The 25449-nt window shown below is 46.0% G+C and overlaps 1 protein-coding gene across 1 annotated transcript in view; it reads left to right on the forward strand.

Annotated features, from left to right (window-relative positions):
- Window positions 1-24411, forward strand: part of LOC134979889 (cytochrome c oxidase assembly protein COX16 homolog, mitochondrial) — a 99268-nt gene extending 74857 nt beyond the window's left edge. Inside the window, exon 4 of the mRNA XM_063946517.1 lies at window positions 23831-24411. Coding sequence (XP_063802587.1) covers window positions 23831-23944 — 114 coding nt within the window. The 3' untranslated portion in view covers window positions 23945-24411. The remainder of the gene's footprint in view (window positions 1-23830) is intronic.
- Window positions 24412-25449: the final 1038 nt, after the last annotated feature.

Raw genomic sequence — 25449 nt, forward strand, 5'->3', positions numbered from 1 at the left:
CAGCAGGAGTAGGAGATGTAATAGTTATGGGAGATTTTAACTATCCGAAGATAAATTGGACAAATTATCCATGTGATACTGCTAGGTGTAATTTGTTTTTAATTATACTAAATGATAACTACTTGCTTCAACTAATCGAGGAACTAACTAGGTACAATGCAATCGTAGACCTGGTATTAACTAACAATGGAGAATTGATATAGAATATTGTAGTATGGGAGCCTATGGGAAACAGCGACCACAATATGGTCACATTCAACATCAGTTTTCATAAGCAGTCCTATATTGGCTCAACTAGGACTCTAAACTTTAGCAAAGCCAACTTTGACATGATGAGGGAAGCTTTAAGGGACATCGAATGGGAAATTTTGTTTCAAGGTAAAAATACTACGGAGAAATGGGAGGTATTAAAATGACTAATTGTTAGTAATACTCATAAATGTATTCCCATGGGCAGCAAACAAAAGACTAAATATTCCAAACCAATGTGCCTTAACAAGAAGATTAAGGAACTAATGGGTAAAAAAAGGCGAGCATTCAAAAAAAATACAAATCAGACGGGAATGCAGAGTAATTCCAGCACTATAAGGATTGTAACAAAATATGCATAAAAAAAATAAGAGCGGCTAAAGTAGAAACTGAAAAGCTAATAGCAAAGAAAAGCAAATCAAACCCCAAAGAATTCTTTAAATATATCAACAGCAAAAGATTGAATATGGAGAGTATAGGCCCTTTAAAGGACAAGCTGGGAGTCTTATTCAAAAACGATAATGACATTGCGGACAAATTAAATGAGTTTTTCTCATCGGTATTCACAAGAGAGGACCAGATGCAGGGATTAACACACAATCGCAGAAAAGATAATGTCTCACTACTAAGTGCATATTTAAGTGAGGTGGTAGTATGTGCCAGATTTAAAGAAATTAAGATTAATAAATCACCTGGTCCCGGCGGAATTCACCCAAGGGTTCTGATGGATCTTCACACCGAACTAGCAAGACTACTATTTTTGTTCTTCAATGACTCACTTACAACAAACATGGGGGGTCATTCTGACCCAATCGCATGCTGCAGTTTTTTGCAGCGCTGTGATCGGGTCAGAACTGCGCATGCGCCAGCGCCGCAGTGCGCCGGCGCATGGCCTGCCGTCGCTGCGCTATGATCGCCTCTGCCTGATAGGTAGAGGCGTTTGATGGGCGGGAGGGGACAAAACGGCGTTTCGTGGGCGCGGTCCGGCCAACGCAGGCTTGGCTGGACCGTGCGGGGAATGGCTCGTAGCGGCTGCCTGACGTCACACGCAGCCACTGCGGTTCGGGGAGCGCAGAGTAGCTCCCGGCCAGCACGCTAAAGCTGCGCTAGCCGGGAGCTACTCTTGAAGTACAAAGGCATCGCCGCACTTCTGCGGGGGGTAGGGGCGGCACTGACGTGCGGGGCGGCCTAGCCCTGTGCTGGGGCGTCCCCCCGCCTGTCTGAGTTCGTGTTCGTAGCTGTGCTAAATTTAGCACAGCTACAATCAACTCGGAATGACCCCCAAGGTTCCCAAAGACTGGCTTATAGCGGAAGTAGTGCCAATATTCAAAAAAAAAAGTAAAGTTGAACCGGGTAATTATAGACCAGTTAGTCTTACATCTATAGTGGGGAAAGTACTGGAAGGTATTCTAAGGGACAGTATACGGAAGTTCAATGAAGCCAGTAAGGTTATTAATAGGAACCAACTTGGATTTGTGAAGGATAGATCATGTCAAACAAACTTACTGTACTAGGCTTTTATGAAACGGTAAGTGCGAACCCTGATCAGGGTAAGGAGGTGGATGTAATCTTTGTAGACTTTGCTAAAGCTTTCGACACAGTACCACACATGAGACTTATCTATAAGTTACAAGAACTAGGGCTAGGGAGCACAATATGCACTTGGGTCAGAAATTGGTTAGATAATAGGGAACAGTACGTTGTGGTAAATGGAACTTTTTCAAATTGGACTGAAGTACTAAGTGGTGTGCCACAAGGGTATGTACTTGGACCACTATTGTTCAACATTTTTATTAACGATCTAGCAGTAGATCTGGAGAGCATGGTGTCAATTTTTGCCGACGATAACAAATTGTGTAAGGTTATAAATACGGAGGGAGATGCTGAGTCTCTTCAGAACGACTTAGTCAAACTGGAAGCATGGGCAGCAAAATGGAGAATGAGCTTCAATATAGACAAATGTAAGGTAATGCACATTGGTAGCAAGAACAAAAATAACACCTACATACTGAATGGGGTAAAATTAGGTTATTCTGTACTGGAAAAGGACTTAGGTGTTCCCATAGATAGCAAACTAAGCAGCAGTACCCAAAGTAGGATTGCAGCAAAGAAGGCTAACAAGGTACTAGCATCTATAAAGCGGGGAATTGACGCAAGGGATAAGAGTGTTATACTCCCATTATATAAATCCCTAGTGAGGCCACATCTTGAATACTGTGCACAATTTTGGGCACCCTACTACAAAAAGGATATCCTGGAACTAGAAAAGGTTCAGAGGCGGGCGACCAAACTAATTAAGGGGATGGAGACCCTGGAATACGAGGAAAGGCTTGCAAGGCTGGGCATGTGTACAGTGGAAAAGATGAGACTAAGAGGGGACATGATCAACATCTACAAATATATAAGCGGACAATACATAGAGCTTGCGGGGGATCTGTTTTTGGTAAGATCAACACAGAGGACACGTGGACACCCGCTTAGGTTAGAGCAGAGATTTCACACACAGAGACTTAAAGGTTTCTTCACAGTAAGGACAATACGTGTTTGGAATTCCCTGCCTGAGGGAGTAATAATGGCGGACTCGGTCAACAGTTTTAAGAATGGGCTAGATAAGTACCTAGTGGATAAGGATATACAGGATTATGGTGCGTAGTCATGCACTATACTTATTTTAATAAAAATAAAAGAGGAATAAACACTACGGCCGACATTAGCAACAGGCTAAAATAATCCTAAAAATTAATACAGAATAGTAAACAACAAATAGGTTGAACCTGATGGACAAATTGTCTTTTTTCAACCTCAAAAACTGTTACTATGTTACATCTAGCAGCTCTGATCTGATACAAATATTATTCTAACATTATTTATATTGACTGAGGGTTATTTGTGGGTTTCTGTTTATTTCTGTTCTGTGTGTGAAAAAAATGTATGCTCTTGGGGCCTAACTCAGACCTGATCGCTGGGCAGCGAATTTTGCACTGCTGCGATCAGATAGGCGCCGCCTACAGGTGAGTGTATTTTAGCTGTGCAAGTGTGCGATTGCATGTGTAGCAGAGCTGTACAAACTGATTTTGTGCAGTCTCTGCGCAGCCCAGGATGTGCTCAGCCGCTGCGATCACATCAGCCTGTCCAGGACTGGAATGGACGTCAGGAACCCTCCCTGCAAACGCATGGACACGCCTTTTCTTTTTTTCCAACCACTCCCAGAAAATGGTCAGTTGACACCCACAAACGCCTTCTTCCTGTCATTCTCCTTGCAAACGCCAGTGCGAATGGATCCTTCGCAAAACCCGTCACTGAGCGGCGATCCGCTTTGTACCTGTGCGACGCACCTGCACATTGCGGTGTATACGCATGCGCAGTTCTGACCTGATCGCCCGCTGTACAAAAATGCAACCTAGCGACCAGGTCTGAATTAGGCCCTTAGTTTTCTATTTTAGGTTTAGTGACTCTGGTAATATCTGGTAATATTTTTTGTGACCATGGGGTCTATTTAGTAAACTTAAATATTTTTCATCCGAATTGTAACCGGAGAAATCCTAAAATATTGATGATCTGTATTAACAGAGAAGAGTACGGGGGAATCACTACTTTCTCTGCTTATTTATTTGTTTGTGCACATTTCTGCAGCCCCCATAGGTTTCAATGGGGGCTGCACACAAATGCTATTTATACAGCTGAGCGAAGCAGTGCTTCTCCCATACACATAACCCCATTTATGGATAGCAGTATCTTCCCACGGGTATGGGTCATTGGGTCGACTCAACTTAGGTCGACCAATGAAGGTCGACATGCATTAGGTCGACCAATGAAAGTCGACATGCATTAGGTCGACAGGGACACTAGGTCGACATGGTCATTAGGTCGACATGTGATAGGTCGACAGGTCAAATGTCGACATGGATTTTTGGACTTTTTTTGGTGTCGCTTTCTTCGTAAAGTGATGGGGAACCCCAGTTAGTGCACCGCGTCCCCTCGTATGGCTTGTTTCGCTCGCCGTGCTTCGGGCAAGGTGCCTCGCTCCGCTACTGCTGCACTCGGCACAGGTTTCCGTTCCCAATTGTAGTCCACGTGGATCGTAAAGTATGAAAGTCCAAAAATTGAAAAAAAATGTGAAAAACTCATGTCGACCTTTTGACCTGTCGACCTAGTACATGTCGACTGAATGACCATGTCGACCTAATACATGTCGACCTTTAGTTGGCGACCTAATGACTGTCGACCTAAGTTGTGTCGACCTAATGACCGTATTCCCTCCCCACTTAGTCATTACACCCCTGGCAATGATGATCCCCGTCGGGATCCCGGCATAGGTATTGAGACAGCCGGGATCCCGATGGGTGGTATGTTAACCATCTACCTTCCTGTTGATGGTTCCGGTCACCCGGCTGCGTCCCCCACTCCAGGCGATTATACCGCAGCACCTCCCACCTTCCCCATACTGGGTCCCTGCTTCTGAGCCCCGCAATTCGACAAAACCATGTGCACTGCAGGGGGGCAGGTGTAACATGTGCAGAGAAAATTAGATTTGGGTGGGGTGTGTTCAGGTTGAATACCAGTCAGTGGCAGTGTAAACGGGTTCCTGGGTCAGTGCGATACATAGGAAGAGGACATCTCCCAGCTCCGCCTCCACCCCCCCCCCCCCCCCCCCCCCGCTGCTGGCTCCGCCCCCCGCAGCTATGGCAACCTATTACCAACAGATCCGGAGCCAGTGGCGCAGAGAGGGGGAATTCCAACAGGCTCGGGTCCTGCTGCCCTCCCTTCCCACTTTGTAGATAGCACCAGCACTTGGGGTGGGGAGAGAGAGGAGTGACAGCTGCTCAGCAGGCTCTCTCCGCAGCCCAGTACACACGCTGCTGTGTTCTGCGCTAGGATGAGAGGCAGTTGCAGAAGCAGTGTCCTCTCTCTCCCTGCGTGATGTGTGCGGGGAGGTGAGTGATGATGGTACCCGCTCACCACCTGCCGGTGCCCATCGGTTCTCGCGCTGGTGCACCCTGCACAGTGCGTGGCTACAAAAAGACTAATGTTTTTTACATTACCTAAGGAGGGGGCGGCCACACCTCCCTGCATCGGCCCTATTCCCCCCAGTACCTGGGTCAGGCACAGCTGTCGGTGCCCCTGGCCGGAGTAGGGATCTATGTCAGCCCTGCCTCTGATATTGTGATGTCCTATTGTCACGCTGAGGACGTAGTGCACAGCCCATAGGGTCCTGCTCTTCAGGCTGCAGGGTGTGTGCAGAGCATCCAGGTGCTGTTGGGCAGTGATTGTTGTGACCTTGGCAATGACACTGCTTGCATATCCCTAGTTATGTCCCCTGCTTGCCTATGCCATACCTGGAGAAGCTGAAGAGAAGCCCTGTCTCTGACGGATGTTTTTTTTTCCTATGATAAGTAGACCCCTAATCATGGCTTCAGAATGACAGGCTCTGCTCCTCACAAGGGGTGTGTGAGACAGGTTCTGTTCCTATTTCCTGCATTCCTAGCACACAAACCTTCTCATTAGAGACCCATTTGTCTAAGCCATCATATCTCTTTCTATCAGCTCAGATGATTTGTTCTTGGGCTGAGGACATGCAAAGCAGAGTGTAAGGAATGTGTCACCTACGGCACATGACAAAGTAGGACACTCGTTTTTTAAAGGAGCTCTTGTATTGTTTCAGTTTGCGTGTGACATGACTGGCTGTGCGGAATATATGTTTTCTGTGTGTATGAGTGCGTGTGTGTGTGTGTGTGTGTGTGTGTGTATGTATGTATATATATATATATATATATAATATTATTGTTGTCATGCTGAAAATTTTCCTTTTTAACTGTTTCCTTTTGTGTCTTTTTAAGATCAGTTTCCCAAATTGTTTTGTACTGAATAAGCACAGGATTTACTCTCTCCAGACCATCACTTAATAGGACTCGTTAATAGATCACAGGAAGCAAGAGACACCTACAGTTTTAATAACAATGGAGTTTTTATTACTATCTAGATTTTGGCTGTTTAGTTTTTTTTGGTTTGGGATCCTCCAAAATGGCACTACAAAGATCAAATTGAGGGATGTAGTCATCTAAGGATAAAGAGGGGTGGTATTCAGTATGCCGGCTGTTGGGATCCCGGCGCTCAGTACACCGACGCCAGAATCCCGACACCCGGCATACCGACAACTATTCTCCCTCTTGGGAGTCCACGACTCCCCTAGAGAGAGAATAAATAGCGTAGCGCACCACCGTACCCACAGCGTGGCGAGCGCAGAGAGCCCGCAAGGGGCTCATTTGCGCTCATCCTGCTGCCAGCATGCCGGCGATCGAGATCCTGGTGCCGGCCACTCATACTACACCCATAAAGAGGCCTTTTGCCTGAGAATAGGGGTGTCTTTGTGAGCGATCATGAACTATCACCGGCTCCTTATGGTGATAGCATACCTCCCAATAGTCTCTCTTTTAGTCAGGCAGTCCTGATTATGAAGGGCTGTCCCATTATCCAGCAGGCGGGACATTTGTGCCGATCCACGGAGGAGTTGGTAGGTGTTGCACTGCTGCTGGTTTATTAAAGCACACCGGGGGCGGTGACGGGGTGTCCACACTCCCATGCGCCCATGCTCCCATTTTGCACAACTGACGGAGGGCCTAGCGGTAAGCAACATCCCAGGCCAGTATTGCCAGGAAAGCGGAGTAAATGTCGGATGCCTTGATGATGATGTTGTGATAAATGCAGGCGAAATACAGTTGTTTTTTTATTGCTACAGTAATTGCCAATAATATACAACAGTTGTTGCTGCAAGGTGTCTAATTATGAGAACTAGGCTCCTCGTTGCCATTGATGTGAAGGTTGGTAGTGAAATTACATCCCTTACATGTCATTATATTTACTAATTTAATTGTTCTTGTTTTGATATGAATATATTTACACTCTGCCGGTGATGAGGCACATCTACCCAGAAACCTTAGCAACACTGGCGCCCCCACCTTCCTGCATACTAATGGTATATCAGCTAGGTTGCAGTTAATACACAGGGGATGCGTTTAATTTACCGAATGTCGGGATCCCATTGGTCAGGATACAGACGCCGGGAATCCCAACAGTCGACAATGCCTTCAGCCAGAATACTGGCTCAGCATAACTATTCCAACTCGCGGGGTCCACAACACCATAGAGCGGGATCAGAACCTTTGGCGAGCACAGCAAGCCTGCAGGAGAACTCATAGCACTCGCCCCGCTAACGGCATTCTGGCAGGTGGGATGCTGCTGTCGGGATACAGACAGCCGGCATCCCGGCCGCCGGCAAATCATATGTAAACCATACACAGGTATGCTGCTACATAGAATTACGTTGTGGAGAGTGGAATTACTGTAACTCTTAGGGGGAGATTCAATTGTTTGAAAAGTCAGTTGGGTGTCTGTTTTTTCCTATCTAATAGACAGGGAAAAAACAGACACCCAACCGACTTTTCAAACATTTGAATTCCCCCCTTAGCATGCTTGCTCCTTAGACTATAATATCTAACTCTGATTGGGCATAACTATTAAAAACACACAGTTCCACTGTTAATAACAGTGAAATGACACAACGGAAGTCCTACACATCACCCACCATATCACCACTTTACCATTACTGCTCCCTGTTGCTGCTAGTGACCTACTGGATTAATTTACAGTTACCCCAATGTACAGGATGCGGTCAATATACCGCCTTTTGGGATCCCAGCGTTCAGGATCACAACGCCGGAATAACGATAGCCGTGTAAATGCTGATGCCCGGAATCCCGACAGAAGCCTTGTATTCCCCGTCATGTGGTGGTCCACGCCACCACCCGAGGTGGCTCGCCACCGAGCCCAAAGCACGGTGAGAGCAACGAGCCCGCTCGGGGACTCGCTGCCAGGATTCTGGCGTCTGTTTCCTGACTGCCGGGATCCCATACTGAATCCCAATGAACTGTCTACTTGGCTGTAGGAGGACAGCGCTATTTACAACCAAAATACAAGTCTTAAATGCGCACAGAGGTGAATTGGCGGATGCCTAGGCAGAAGTTTTGTTTTGCACACTTTCTGTATTATCACAGCTAGAATTCAGCAACACTTTAACTTGATAGAGCTTATCTTTCAGCTTTACTAATCAAATTGTATTTATTTATTTATTAATTAACTAACGGTTTCTTATATAGCACAGCATATTCCATTGCGCTTTACAATTGGAGCAACAGTAATAAAACAAAATTGAGTAATAACAGACAGACCTGAAGGGAGGAAGGCCCTGCTCGCAAGCTTACACTCTATAGGGAGAAAGGCATTGATGCACAAGATTGGTGCTGACCATTGCATAATGGTCCTGCCAGATTCCAAAGGTTCTTAATGGGTTGTATGATATGATCACCCAGCAATGTTGGCCAAGTAGTCAGGAGTATGTGAAAGTGAAGAAAGACAAAATACGTGAGGTTATGTGTGGACTGTACAGAGAGTATGTAATTAGATAGGAGACACTGAAGGTTACGTGGGTGGACCCAGAATTCGATAAGCTTATCTGAAGAGGTGAGGTTTCAGGGAACGCTTGAATGTTTGGAGACTAGAGGTGAGTTTTATTGTGCGTGGGAGGGGATTCCACAGAGCGGGTGCAGTCCGGAAAAAGTCCTGTCATTTTAAGTGGGAGCAACTAATGCGTCTGGATGAGAGACGTAGATCTTGTAGAGAGATATTATGAGATGAGTGAAGAGATGTGTGTTGGTGCAGTTTGGTAAATGGCCTTGTATGTAAGTAAAATATTACTACATTTATGTAACACAGTGGTTCCCAAACTTGTGCGAATAACTGAGCCCTAGAGCATCCCAAGAAAAATTCCCAGCACCCCTAGGCCAAAAGTTTCTTATTGTGAAATTCAGGAAAAAAAAAAATTAAGTAAATTGTGTTTATACGTCATTCTTGGGTTCACCCAGGATCGGTTCTTGGCGCGGGCAAGCAGTGCCTCCACCTGGGGAGCTGCGGGCGCCTTCGGGGTGACTGCGGCCGCGCCCACCGCCTACCCGCATCCCACTCCCCGGCTACAGCAGACGCCGTGGGCAGTGTGGGCGTCCGCTGCAGCCGGCTCCATCGTCGGACACTAGAGGTCATAATTGACCTCTAGTGTCTGTGCGGCACCGCTATGGGAGAGACGTCATGAGGTCTCTCCCATAGAGAGGAGCGGGCAGCCAGACGGAGCGGCAGCGGTCGGGAGCAGGAGCGGGGCTGGTACTGTTAGTATTGTTTTTGGTTTATTTTTTGTGTTTGTAAGCGGCTACTAGGGGGCACAGCTACTGGGGGCAAATCTACAGGGGGCACAGCTACATAACTGTGGACACGCCCCTCCCATATGAAGCCATGCCCATATTTTTGACGTGCGCCTTAGCTGCGTATTATCTGTTTTGCTGGGGGGGGGGGGGCGCCAATGGAAACTTTTGCCCTGGGTGCCACAAGGTGTAGAACCGCCCTTGGGTTCACCCTTAGGTGATAGACCGGATTCCATTCAGTTTGTCCACATATGTTACGATTGGAAGACCCCAGCACTGGTTTTGCCTATCAAAGTGGCAATAAATAATTTGAATTGGTCCTGGACCACTTATCCAGGGCACCCTTGCAAATGCCCCGGGGCACAGCACCCAGTCTGGGAACCTAGGGCAACATGTGCATTTTAGTTGCACAAGTTATACCGCTTTCACATCGCAAATGCCGGATCCCACCCGGTAAAAGAAACGTGTCCTTACCGGGTGGGATCCGGCATTTGCTCCCTTCTGCTGGCTTTCCGACCCGGCAATATACCGGGTCGGTTGCCATAGCAGCGGGGGAACGCAGCAGCAGCAGGGGCGGGGGTGGAGGCGGCGCTGGGAGATGAGCTCATCTCCTGCGCCGCCTCTCCCTATGCTGTGAATGGGAACCGTGTCGCATCGACACGGCTCCCATTCTCACTGCACCTGACCCGGTAATCAACCCGGGTATAATCCTTCTTTTATACCGGGTTGAATTACCGGGTCAGGCGACCCGCTAATTCTCAGAAAGTGCTTTCACATCGCACACTGACCCGTGTCGACACGGCAATATGCCGTGTCGATACCGGGTTATTTGTGCGATGTGAAAGGGGTATTAATGTCAAACAATCTATTATTATTTTTTTTAGATATATTTATTAATCCGACACAAAGCAAAATACTATTGCACAAAAAGAAAGCAACATAAACCAGTACTAGGAATATTCATGACCAGATTTATCAAGCCTTGGAGAGTTATACAGTAACAACCAATCAGCTCCTAACTGCCATGTCACAGTCTGTGTTTGAAAAATGACAGTTAGTAGCTGGTTGGCTGGTACTTTATCTCCATCCAAGGCTTGATAAATCTGGGCTTAAGTGTCAAGTACAGCTATGTAACGAGACCCAACAATGAGCACAACACAAGAATAAGCAAATGTTCAAAAAGGCAGTATATGACATAACCGGAAACGGCAGCGAGACATAGAGCAATATGACATTAGTAGCATTCACAAAAACACATTGCCATATAAGGGGGACAACAGAAGGTAAACTCTCACATTACCATCGGAAGGGGGGGGGGGGGTGTCATGTCAGCAACCACATTTCTTAATTCATACCACTCCTTACTAGAAGACCTGGATTGGTTTTTTAACCTGCTTTACATCCTGGGTCATACATTGTTGCGGTGGAGTCATTCCCAGAATAGCCCATTCCGGTGGAAAAGTATGTGCTTAATGAAATGATTAATCACCCTATAAGAAAGCAAACTTCCTGAATTCTCTGCTTCACTTGTACCTGAATTGCCTTACGTCTCATGGGATCAATAATCAGTTCCCATTGAACGTGAGAATAATCGCCTGAAGTTCATGGAAAAAGATTGTTACAACATTTGACGGACTGAGCTAGATCTAAGAACGCCATGATGAAAATATGGTTACTGTTATGCTTTTATATATGTTATACTTAGCTCCATAATCTAGTACTTAGCTTAGAACGTATCGTGCGCAGTGCGACATAGATGCGTGAGCAGTTTAACGATAATCACTCAACTCGGTAAATATCGGCATTGCGTACAACGCTAAGTCAGGCTCATTGTTTCCTGTAGATCCCTCACATGTTATTAAAGACTATTCATATTTTCAAAAATATTTTTAGAACTTAATTCACCTATTATTTCCCTTACATGGGTTGAGTGGGGTCAAGGGCATCAGCTGGATGGGGCAAGATATCACTTTGGCTCCCCTCAATCACTGAAGGTCTCTGCCCCCTCCGGGGTAGCTGGAGTAACCCGTCACACCACCTACACGATGCAGGTGTTAAACCACAGTAAGTGCAGGGATCTCACAAGCAGGAGCTGGGCATTTTTGCTGGTCATTGTAGTGCGTCTGGTGCAGAATGCATCATCCGGCTCTGAACTCGCTGTGAGAGCAGTAGTGTGCTTTGGCACCTAGGCAGCGGTGGTACAGCATAGGCACACAGCCCTTGTGGTTGTAGCAGGGCCCGTGGCTAATGGACGCTGAAGGAGAGAGACCCACACCATGGCCACACATGTGCATTAGCGCAGGATGCAGGGTCGACCTGGTGTGCGAGCCGCGGCAGGTCCTAGTGACCGGTGGCTGTGTACTCTGTGACGGAGGCAGTTCTGAGTACTGCTCTCCCAACAGCATTGACTTGGGTGGGGGGGATGGAAGCACCGCCCTTCTGCTTTCCCCCATTCAAACACCTATTTCAATAATCAAGATCTGGTGGTCAACCATAATTAGGTCCAAGTGTTAACTATTAGTATTTGAACTTATCGGCAGCATAAAAAAGGCAGAGCCAACACTTTTTCACAAGGGATGCCAACCGGTGGCGGATTTTACCTATGGGCTGTAGGACTGCAGCCCCACCCCCCCAGGTAAAATCCACCAACCCCCTCAGTGTCTGTGAAGCCAGATGCTTCTACGGGCTGCAGTCTGTGCGGTGCATAGAAGCCGGGGGAATTGTGCAGGTGCGGACAACCGGGGACTGACTGCCTATTCTCCAGGCACGGGAAGAGTTCCAGCCCCCCTACCAAATGTAAGAAGGAGCCGCCACTCATTGCCAACAGGGCAGTAAAACGTGATTTACCCCTATCCAGTAAGATTGTGGGGGTTGGGGGCTTCGTTTGTTGTTTATACTTTATTCAATATTGTTCAAAGTTTAAAAAAGCTTTTAAGACCAGGAATCTTTTGCGTACAATATATTGCTCTCATTCCTTCATGTAAGAGTCTGTTTTGCTATCAGGATAATTTCACTTTAGAAATATTTTTTGTTTTATTTTAATCCCATTAGTTTTGTTTGAAATTTCAAAGCACCAGTCCGTTCTGATATTGTCAATTATCTTTTAATAATGACTTCAGTCCATTAAGTTGCTTTTTAAATCTGTGTTTTTCATCAGATGCCGAATGGGCAGACGGTGCTCTTGGACTTTGCGGTTTAGGTTTTGTTATGGTTTATTTATTTTTTTTTGTTTTTTTGTTCTTGTCCTTCAGTTCCAAATGAGGATTGAAAAGCATAAAAACACAAATTGTATCCATGCCCAATAACATGGCAGCGCGGGGGTGACCGGAATGATTTTACGTTTATACAACTACACATCTGAGTTTGTGAACTGATGTAAACTTACTTTAAATATGAGAGTAAGATTGGATAAAATATAACCTTTCCCGCATCCTGTCCTCACTCCTCTTCTCTGTCACTTCAAGTAAGTTGAGTTGGCAACGAGAACCGGCTGAAAGCATTTTAAATAAAATCGCAAAGACAGGTTTCAGGGAGCTGTTTATAACAAATAGGTAGCGGTCGCATAAAAAATGCAGCAGTTTCCGATGATTGAGAGATTGCATTCTGGTGGGCCTGATGCCCCAGAAAGATCAAACAAGGTGATTCTAAGTCAACTTAAAATATTTACTGTTTGTACGATTCTACAGATGTTTCTTTTTTCCCCTCACACCAGTGGGTGTTATTGTAAGGTTACTGTGATTTTATTTACCCTGTTTCAGGGGCTTTGGGGGTAATTCCAAGTTGATTGCAGCAGGAATTTTGTTAGCAGTTGGGCAAAACCACGTGCACTGCAGGGGAGGCAGATATAACATGTGCAGAAAGAGTTAGATTTGGGTGGGTTATTTTATTTCTGTGCAGGGTAAATACTGGCTGCTTTATTTTTACAGTGCAATTTAGATTGCAGATTGAACACACCACACCCAAATCTAACTCTCTCTGCACATGTTACATCTGCCTTCCCTGCAGTGCACATGGTTTTGCCCAACTGCTAACAAAATTCCTGCTGCGATCAACTTGGAATTACCCCCTTTATGTATGTAGTAGGCCAACGTGAGTTCATGAGTCTACCCCCCCCCCCCCCACGTTATGAGAAATGGGTGTGTGTGATCAGTACTATGTGGGTGTAGCCAGAGCCATATGGGCGCGTACACCCCTGCACTATCGGCTCCAATGTCTCCTTAAATATGTAAAAATATTTAAAAAATGCATAATTTTGTGAGAAAATTAGAAATGCAGTCTTAATAGTTGATGATTTATGAATGACCTTGCGGCCATCTGGTGGCTAGTGATCCCCATGCTGCCGTGATGATGGGCCTATTTTTATGTGGAGGCCTGGAGCTGGAGCTCCATCTGTCCCATTGCTAATCTGGCCCTGGGCAAGGGCAGATCGGGGGGAGCACAGTGATTGCTATGGTGGAATCAGCACAGCTCTCAGACAGTTGCTGGTTTCCTAAACTCTATTGCTGCTTGGCTGGTGCTCGAATATTGGAGTCCTCCCAGAAAGCTAAGCAGTGGCACAATACTCCAAGGATGTTTTTCCCCCAAACCAGCCCCAACAGTAAATTATTAATACCTACAGTTAATATATAATGTTCCACCCCCCCCCCCCCACTCCCCCTCCCCCTCCACCCCCCCCCCGGCCATCCAGCCAACCCTTTATTAAATGAATAGCACTCACATTTAATAGAGTCCCACATTTCATTATTAGCGTCCTTCACCCCGCATTATGTTATTAGCCTATACATTTAATATAGAGACACCATCAGTGGTGGAACTAGAGAGTGGTGGGCCCAGGTCCAACAATATGCATTCCCTCCCCCCATATTCCAAATAGGAACAGAGTGCGCTGAAGGTATGTGTGGAAAAAATGAGGCGTGGTCTTACTGAGAAGGAGCGTGGCCCAGTGACGTGCGGTGGGGTGAGGCAGGTGAGGCAGAGACTTTCCTGTCATACTAACGTTTGTGCCTGAGTTTTTACTGTATAAAGTATATGAAAAATACAAAGAATATGTCTGAAATATCTTCTTTGCATTATTCTAATAATTTTTATAGCCAAAACTGTGGAGTAAAAAGTCTATGGCAGGTGAGGCACCTATCTTTTCCGCACATCTCTGATCAAAACTCACAACATTTTCAGATGTATATACTGCTGCACATGTGTATAATGCCCCCATGTACCCTTTGGCTCATATATTGCGTGTAAATCTGGCTCTGGTGCAAGCCAGTGCCTCCTGAGCCATTTAGCTCAGCGCACGTCCCTGGCATGGCCACACAATAGTACACCCAGTACATATTACGCCACACAGTAGTGCACACTTATTCACATTACACCGCACAGTAGTACTGGAGTAAATACGATATACCAGCTGTCTGGATGGAGGCTGTCAGTATCCCGACAGCGGCAGCCGCATTGGGTCCGGTGGCGAGCTTTGCTCACCACAGGTTATATTCCCACTCGGGTGGTGGCGTGGACCTACCACCCGAGTGGGAAATACGGGACTGTGGTCAGTATACCAACCGCCGGCATTTAGCCACCTGTTGGGATTCCAGTGTTGGGATCCTGAAAGCTGGGATCCCGACAGGTGGTATATTAACCGCATACCGTAGTGCTCCTTATACACCTTATGCCACACAGTAGAGCTCCTTATACACCTTATGCCACACAGTAGAGCTCCTTATACACCTTATGCCACACAGTAGAGCTCCTTATACACCTTATGCCACACAGTAGAGCTCCTTATACACCTTATGCCACACAGCAGAGCTCCTTATACACCTTATGCCACACAGTAGAGCTCCTTATACACCTTATGCCACACAGTAGAGCTCCTTATACACCTTATGCCACACAGTAGAGCTCCTTATACACCTTATGCCACACAGTAGAGCTCCTTATACACCTTATGCCACACAGTAGAGCTCCTTATACACCTTATGCCACACAGTAGAGCTCCTTATACACCTTATGCCACACAGCAGAGCTCCTTATACACCTTATGCCACACAGCAGAGCTCCTTATACACCTTATGCCACACAGTAGAGCTCCTTATACACCTTATGCCACACAGTAGAGCTCCTTATACACCTTATGCCACACAGTAGTGCTCCTTATACACCTTATGCCATACAGTAGAGCTCCTTATACACCTTATACCACACAGTAGAGCTTCTTATACACCTTATGCCACACAGTAGAGCTCCTTATACACCTTATGCCACACAGTAGAGCTCCTTATACACCTTATGCCACACAGTAGAGCTCCTTATACACCTTATGCCACACAGTAGAGCTCCTTATACACCTTATGCCACACAGTAGAGCTCCTTATACACCTTATGCCACACAGTAGAGCTCCTTATACACCTTATGCCACACAGTAGAGCTCCTTATACACCTTATGCCACACAGTAGAGCTCCTTATACACCTTATGCCACACAGTAGAGCTCCTTATACACCTTATGCCACACAGTAGAGCTTCTTATACACCTTATGCCACACAGTAGAGCTCCTTATACACCTTATGCCACACAGTAGAGCTTCTTATACACCTTATGCCACACAGTAGAGCTCCTTATACACCTTATGCCACACAGTAGAGCTCCTTATACACCTTATGCCACACAGTAGAGCTCCTTATACACCTTATGCCACACAGTAGAGCTCCTTATACACCTTATGCCACACAGTAGAGCTCCTTATACACCTTATGCCACACAGTAGAGCTCCTTATACACCTTATGCCACACAGTAGAGCTCCTTATACACCTTATGCCACACAGCAGAGCTCCTTATACACCTTATGCCACACAGTAGAGCTCCTTATACACCTTATGCCACACAGTAGAGCTCCTTATACACCTTATGCCACACAGTAGAGCTCCTTATACACCTTATGCCACACAGTAGAGCTCCTTATACACCTTATGCCACACAGTAGAGCTCCTTATACACCCTATGCCACACAGCAGAGCTCCATTTAAGATGTGCTTGCTCTCGCTTAGACTGTAAGATGTGCAGGCTCACCTGTGTAAGATGTACTGGCTTTAATTGGTGCAGGCTCACCCTGTGCATGTAACATTGTGGAAAGATGCTCCAGAGTGGCAAACGATCTTTGCAGTGCTGGGAGCAGCCATAGACTAGTCCAGGGAGACCTCAGGTGCCGGGACCGGGGAGCCACCAGCAGCCAAAGCAGCACAAAGTGCTGGGCCAGCGGGAAGCACTAAAGCGGCAGCCCCCAGTGCATCAAGTCAGTAGAGGAGCCACTAGCAGCAGCAACAGAGGTGCCGCGCCGACAGGAAAGCACTAGCAAAGCTGAGCGGGAGGCCTCAGAACAACTGGTCAGCGGGAGGCACATGGGACGGTCGGTGTATGAGGCAGCCGCTGCATTGAGTTTTTGAGACACTGGAGGCGGACGACACACAATGAGTCTGTGTGACTCATTGTAATGCTGGCAGCTGCGGGCCCTTTCACTGTGGCGGGCCCTGGTGGAGTGTACCTACTACAGCGCCACTAGTTCTGCCACTGGAACCCTACTTGTTTATACATTAGATGACCAGTCTTAACATTACATTAATATCCCCTACATGCAGCCACGTTGCTTGAATAATACCACTAAATTACATATGTAGTCCACACAACACATAGTACATTCATATTCCATATGTTCCTTTAATTCAGGTTGAGTCTCCCATATCCAGAATGCTTGGGATCAGAGGTATTCTGGATATCGGATTTTGGAATAATTGCATACCATAATGAGATCTTGGTGATGAGCCCCAAGTCTAAACACAGAATGCATTTAGGTTTCATATACACATTGGTGGTCATTCCGAGTTGATCGCAGCCAGCAACTTTTTGCTGCTGCTGCGATCAGCTAGTCCACGCCTATGGGGGGAGTGTATTTTAGCTTAGCAGGGCTGCGATCGCTTGTGCATCCCTGCTATGCTAAAAAAATTTGAAGCAGAAGTAGACCAGCCCTGGATATACTTACCCTGTGCGACGATCTCTACGATGCAGGAGCCGCCTTTGACGTCAGACATCCGCCCTCCGTTCTTCTGGAAATGCCTGCGTTTTCAAATCCACTCCCTGAAAACGTCTGGAAACGCTGCGGTGACGCCCAGGTCCGCCTTCTTCCCATTAATCTTCTTTGCGGTCCGCTCTGCGACCGCTTCCTTCTTTAGACGCGTCGTAACCCGGCGACCCCTGTCGCCGGGCAACGTCGCGCACGTGCACTGCGGCCACAGCGCATGCGCATTCCGCACCCGTTTGCACCGCAGCGATAAACCGCTGCGTGCGAACGGGTCGGAATGACCCCCATTATACGCAGAGAATTTTCAATAATTCTGAGCATTAAGCAAAGTTTGTGTGCATTGAACCAACAGAAAGTAAATATGTCATTATCTCAGTCGTGTTAGAAAAATAAATCTGTGTTTCTGGATATGGGAGACTCAACCTGTATCCACATTGCACATTACATAAACCTATTAACTGGTGCATTCACGTGGGATTAAATAAAAATAATGAATCGGTGTTATTTAAGAAAACATATGCTGGGTTTTGCCTTTACTGCCATCGCCATATTAAAATCAGACCGTAATATGGCCAAAAATCAGTAACTTTGAAAACCTGCAGCTCCGTTCATTTATCCCTCATTGCTGCTTGTAAGTTATATGCCAAGGTACTGCTCACTTAGGGGCATATTTAAAAAAAATAATTGTGTGAAACTGTTTTTTTTTTCAAGGGGGTATCCGCAAATATTAATCTGAATTGGCCCAGCAGGACTTCTCCCATGCTTCCGGTGGTTCAATCCGCCCATGCAGAGCAACTATAGTGCTAGGGATGAGGAAGGAGGGCCCTTTACCTTTTTCTAATAGGAGGGTCAACAATTGAGGGAAAAACTATCCTACTTTAAAGAGATTTCATACAAGTATTTCATCATAGCGGAAGCATTTTTTCCTATGCACATCAGTTGACGTGAATGCCACATTTTTACATACCATGCAGGTATCCAATCTGCTAAAAAACAGCAGCATCACTGGGGGTGACTTCATGATATTCACATCCCTGGTGCATAGCCTACGTTCTCATGAATATTTGTTCAGCTCACACAATGGATGTTTCCTCTGCATGCGTATGATAGGTCCCCTTTAAAAGCAAGTTAAATGCACCGTGCCTGTGGTGAATGAGCCATTGCCAACCCTCCTGTGTAAACATGATTAAAAGCATGCTGCTTTAAATGGTTAGTCTTGTTCATTTGCATATAGTGCCACTGACCAATTAGCCGGTGCCACATGAAGGTAAAGTCACGCTAAGTAGTTCAGTAGAGCACTTCATTACCATCTAAGCTTGTCCAGCGTTGTATCTGAGCAGTGATCTTCAGCAAGTCTTTGCGTCCTTGTTATTCTGTCTGAGCTTTTAGCCACATCACAGTATGAATGTAGAATTAGATTCTGCTGTCTAGTACTATTTCTTTTTTATGCACAGACCAAGAGCGCAGTGCTGTTGTAGTTTGCATGTGTGCTTAACTGCTTTATGCCAGATTGTACATAATGAATTTATCATTTGTCTTTTTTTTTTTTTTGAAAGATGTTTCCTTTCAAGTTTCTTTTGCAGCCCCAATCTGTGTCTGTGACTGAGCAGTGGCTTGTGATAATGCACTTTTCATGGGGATAAATTGTGTTCTGTTATTTGCCATAGGGATACACCTGACACCTCAATGTGTATGTTCCGGGTTTATATCCATCTACTGACACATAAAACAGTCCAGCGTTCAGCAGATGAGTGATGGTTTCATTGTCACTCTTTAATAACTTGTTTTGTCGTTTATCCGCCTGGTGTATAAGGCGGCCGTAGCTCTGCTGTAATAGCAGGTGGCGATAAAACAAATATACAATTCAGCTCTGCCACAGAGTAAGCATGTTTCTTGACTAGTTTTGGCATTCTCTATACAGTACTTCTGAATGTAACCTATATATGTTTTATTTCTCGTGTCGTGTGTATCAGCAAGTGATTCACAGATCGGTTTGAAATGGGGTGTTGATCTAATGCAGGCCATACATTAGGGCGACCAGCATCCGATCCGATTCCTCATAAGATTTCCCTTCATTCCCCCCGGGAGCCTCCTGGCACACGATTTAGAGTTTTTTGTGCATACGATGAAGCATACAATCTATCAATCCGATTGTGTGCCTTACAAAAATCACGTGATCACCTGGAAGGAAATGCCACTCAAAATAATGCCACTCAAAAATAATGCTGATCGTATACGATGCATTGTATGTGCATAAAACCAGGTTCGATCACGAGGGATAATATGGCCTGCCCGTTTGATTGGAGGATGCCACATTCGACAAACGGGGCTGCATATCGTAATCGTACCCAAAACACGTACGATGTGCACACAATGCATCATACGACGCGTCTAATTCGTACGCAATATAGTACTAGTGTATTAGTGTATGGCCAGCATTACTCTTGCTTCTATCAGTGTACAAATTGCTACATTCTTACAACTCAGGCCCCCTTGCCCACTAAAGCCCCTGTACCGACTGGCATCAAAATACAGTTTTTATTAGCATTTGTAATACTGGTGGAAGCATGGAAAACAGGGACATGAAAATCCTGGCCACTTGCATGTGAATGCACATCAACCCCGGACTTTGGTCAGTGGACAAGGATCCCCCCTAAATAAACCTGGGTGCAGCAACCCGGCAATGCTTCCAAGGTAGCTAGCAGGGTTTTACCCTGGAAGGACCTGGGTGAGCTGCAGTGTAAACGGGTAACCCGGGTCATCTGACTCAGGACCCGTTTACAGCATGGGAAGAGACGAATTTCGTGGCGCTTAGAGATGATGTAGTCTCCAAGCGCCGGCACTGCACCCCTGCGTAGTGTGAACAGAGCTAACTCAGGAATAACTCAAGCCGGTGCGGCGGTGGAAAGAGATAAAACCCGGGTCTGACCCGGTTTGCAACTGTGTTCCAAATTCCGTGTCAGACCCGATATTTTGGTGGAAATGAGGTGTAAGTGTGGCAATGGAACCCCTGTGTTACAACGATCCCACACCTCATTTTTACATTTATGTATGGAAATGCTAACAATACATGTTGTATACACCAGTTTCTTCTTAAAACATAGTTATCTGCTAATTTGTGGTATATTTGTATTCAAGAATTGGTATTTGCCATAATTGTATCTGTTTTGAATTATTATTTTGTAATAAAACTTTGTAGTATTTATTATTCAACATATTATTTAAAAAATACAGTCTACCGATGCGTTCCAGCAATGGTCATGCTTAGAGTTGTATGTTTGGGCGACTTTTACTATGTATTCCATTTTTACATACTTGTTGCATAAAATTGCGCTACCACCTAGTAATAAGTGGCAATGCAGGCCCGCAGCCCCAGTGGTTTTGTAATATAGGGGCAGGTGTATTAAGCCTGGAGAAGTGATAAGGCAGTGATAAGTGCAAGGTGATAACACACCAGCCAATCGGCTCCAATATGTAAATCAACAGTTAGGAGCTGATTGGCTGCTGCGTTATCACCTTGCACCTATCACTGCTTTATCACTTCTCCAGGCTTAATACATCTACTCCATAGAACTGGTTAATTAAACCTGTTAACCTTGCTGTGGGAGAGGTGAGCCGGATTACCAGTCAACAATTGAAAGCATGTGGTTTTGTTCTCCTGCTCCCCAACCCCATCTGTAAGTTCCTGTATTTAAGAGGAACAGTGGAACCCTAGAGGACTCTTGCCTGGTTCGGTGGAGGATTAGGGGTGGGGGCATTAGGGTTGAGATATGCTAGCTTTTATTCATTTAAACTGCAATGAATCTTTTTCAACCATTTGCTTCTCAAGGTGTAAACGTGCAAAAATTATGTTTTCATTTTCATTTTTTTTAAATCTTAAAATACCCCTATTGTATATCCTAGTACTGGGCCTGACTCTGAGTTGGGAATAAAGGCCCCCATAGATCAGATACGGGCTGGGGCAATGGCCTGATTCCCCAGCGGTCGCCTTGAGGGATTGGGAAGTTTTAAACATGTTTAAAAATCCCGATCGAAAACGGGCGAGCACGGCAAATCGGGTATTTTTAACATGGTTCATTTCCCCGATCACCGTCGTGCCCTGTACCCAGCATAACTTTACTTTACTCCCCGATCACCGTCGTGCCCTGTACCCAGCATAACTTTACTTTACTCCCCGATCACCGTCGTGCCCTGTACCCAGCATAACTTTACTTTACTCCCCGATCACCGTCGTGCCCTGTACCCAGCATAACTTTACTTTACTCCCCGATCACCGTCGTGCCCTGTACCCAGTATAACTTTGCTTTACTCCCCGATCACCGTCGTGCCCTGTACCCAGCATAACTTTACTTTACTCCCCGATCACCGTCGTGCCCTGTACCCAGCATAACTTTACTTTACTCCCCGATCACCGTCGTGCCCTGTACCCAGCATAACTTTACTTTACTCCCCGATCACCGTCGTGCCCTGTACCCAGCATAACTTTGCTTTACTCCCCGATCACCGTCGTGCCCTGTACCCAGCATAACTTTGCTTTACTCCCCGATCACCGTCGTGCCCTGTACCCAGCATAACTTTGCTTTACTCCCCGATCACCGTCGTGCCCTGTACCCAGCATAACTTTGCTTTACTCCCCGATCACCGTCGTGCCCTGTACCCAGCATAACTTTGCTTTACTCCCCGATCACCGTCGTGCCCTGTACCCAGCATAACTTTACTTTACTCCCCGATCACCGTCGTGCCCTTTTCCCAGCATAACTTTACTTTACTTCCCGATCACCGTCGTGCCCTGTACCCTGCATAACTTTACTTTACTCCCCGATCACCGTCGTGCCCTGTTCCCAGCATAACTTTACTTTACTTCCCGATCACCATTGTGCCCTGTACCCAGCATAACTTTGCTTTACTCCCCGATCACCGTCGTGCCCTGTACCCAGCATAACTTTGTTTTACTCACCGATCACCGTTGTGCCCTGTACCCAGCATAACTTTGTTTTACTCACCGATCACCGTCGTGCCCTGTACCCAGCATAACTTTGCTTTACTCCCCGATCACCGTCGTGCCCTGTACCCAGCATAACTTTACTTTACTCCCCGATCACCGTCGTGCCCTGTACCCAGCATAACTTTACTTTACTCCCCGATCACCATCGTGCCCTGTACCCAGCATAACTTTACTTTACTCCCCGATCACCGTCGTGCCCTGTACTCAGCATAACTTTACTTTACTCCCCGATCACCGTCGTGCCCTGTACCCAGCATAACTTTGCTTTACTCCCCGATCACCGTCGTGCCCTGTACCCAGCATAACTTTGCTTTACTCCCCGATCACCGTCGTGCCCTGTACCCAGCATAACTTTGCTTTACTCCCCGATCACCGTCGTGCCCTGTACCCACATATAACTTTACTTTACTTCCCGATAACCGTTGTGCCCTGTACCCAGCATAACTTTGTTTTACTCCCCGATCACCGTCGTGCCCTGTACCCAGCATAACTTTGTTTTACTCCCCGATCACCGTCGTGCCCTGTTCCCAGCATAACTTTACTTTACTCCCCGATCACCGTCGTGCCCTGTACCCAGCATAACTTTACTCTACTCCCCGATCACCGTCGTGCCCTGTTCCCAGCATAACTTTACTTTACTCCCCGATCACCGTCGTGCCCTGTACCCAGCATAACTTTACTCTACTCCCCGATCACCGTCGTGCCCTGTACCCAGCATAACTTTGCTTTACTCCCCGATCACCGTTGTGCCCTGTACCCAGCATAACTTTACTTTACTTCCCGATAACCGTTGTGCCCTGTACCCAGCATAACTTTGTTTTACTCCCCGATCACCGTCGTGCCCTGTACCCAGCATAACTTTGTTTTACTGCCCGATCACCGTCGTGCCCTGTACCCAGCATAACTTTACTTTACTCCCCGATCACCGTCGTGCCCTGTACCCAGCATAACTTTACTCTACTCCCCGATCACCGTCGTGCCCTGTTCCCAGCATAACTTTACTTTACTCCCCGATCACCGTCGTGCCCTGTACCCAGCATAACTTTACTTTACTCCCCGATCACCATCGTGCCCTGTACCCAGCATAACTTTGCTTTACTCCCCGATCACCATCGTGCCCTGTACCCAGCATAACTTTACTTTACTCCCCGATCACCGTCGTGCCCTGTACCAAGCATAACCAAGTCAGGTCCACTATGTCATCTTCCAGTGGTCTGATTTCAACCAATGATTTTTTTTTTTCACTTGTCATCTACAGAAGCTGAAGCAGAAGGACCTTGACAACTGGATGAACATCCGAGGCCCTCGCCCATGGGAGGACTCTAAATCTTACCAAGAGCAACAGAGAATGAACACTGACAAAAATACATAAATAAATATAAATGCAATGCAGAACGTGATGGAAGCCTTCAAAAGGTGGCTGTAGAGGACGTTCACCTGTTGCGCAGCAGATGTCTTTTGGCTCATACTCCATTAATAAGACGCGCTTCAGCAATCCCCCAAAATCTATTATGTTATTTCAGCAGGTGGAACGTGATGAAGTGGGAACCCTAACTGTTATTTTGTGATTGTTTTCTCAGACCTACTTCTATTTAATATTAAATCATATTTATGCAGTCCTTCAGTTCAAGTACCTTTCTCAGATTTCTACAGCTGATTGCTGCAAACAGAATATTAAATCTTCCACATAGGGACAGTCATATAAATTGATTTCTGTACAGAACTGAAGACACTGCAGAACTAGAAGCAGTCAGGGAAATGATGAAAGCTGCTTCTCTGTAGACATGAAGCATGTAATATGTATAGTTTATTAGTAATTAAAGGATGTTTTGTAACATATTATGATTACTCCTGGTATTTTGTGCCTAGCAAACAAAAAGAAAATCAACCAAAATGTGTTTTAGATTAACTGCCTGCACGCCAAGTTCTGTTTAACAATAGCATAGGCGGCCCCTGATATGGTGAAGGCGGGTGTGGATCGTCGGGTCCACAGTAACTAGGTCGACAGTCATTAGATCGACCACTATTGGTCGACGGTGACTAGGTCGACATGAGTTTTTAACATTTTGTTTGTGTCGTTTTCTTCGTAAAGTGACCGGTAACCCCAATTAGTGCACCGTGTCCCCTTGCATGGCTCGCCTCGCTCTGCACAGGTTACTAGTCCCAATCGTAGTCCACGTGGATCGTAAAGTATGAAAAGGTTAAAAAAAAGAAAAAAATCGTGAAAAACTCATGTCAACCTTTTGACCTAGAACATGTCGACCTAGAAACCCTGTTGACCTAGTTACTGTCGACCAATAGTGGTCGACCTAGATAATGTCGACCTGGTTACTGTCGACCTAGAGACCGGATCCCCTATCAAAGTGCACTAAATAAAGTGTAATCCATAGTAGTTATTTCTGTGTATTGACACAACATTGTAACGCATGATGACTAAAAATAAGGGCTGTGCCCAGGAATAATCAGATTGAAGTCATCCAGATGTTTTCATACTGCTGTGGGGTTTAGCGTACAATGTCTTCGTTTTTCATTCCCCAGCAGCAGGATTGTGCAAACCACTAGCAATGTGTGGTCATTTGACTACTCCTAAATCTGTGGTCAGGGTAAAACCTGCCTGATAAAACTCTTGGACTTGTAGTGGCAAAAGAGTGTTGACCCCCTATAGGAGGTAAAAAAAAATGCAATTGTGCCCTCTTACTGGGCTGAAAATAAAACTGTACCCCCTTCAATGCTCCATGCAACATATACTGAGTTTGCACCTTTCTTATTTATAATCTCTCACAGTTGAGAGACTGCTCCTGATTGGCTGCCTGTCTCTTAAGTAGACACACCTGCTTGACAATCATTTTACAGCCGTAGCTCCTCTGCTTCATGGAT

The sequence above is a fragment of the Pseudophryne corroboree genome, chromosome 12 (assembly GCF_028390025.1).
Source record: "Pseudophryne corroboree isolate aPseCor3 chromosome 12, aPseCor3.hap2, whole genome shotgun sequence".
In the NCBI taxonomy this organism is placed as follows: Eukaryota; Metazoa; Chordata; class Amphibia; order Anura; family Myobatrachidae; genus Pseudophryne; species Pseudophryne corroboree.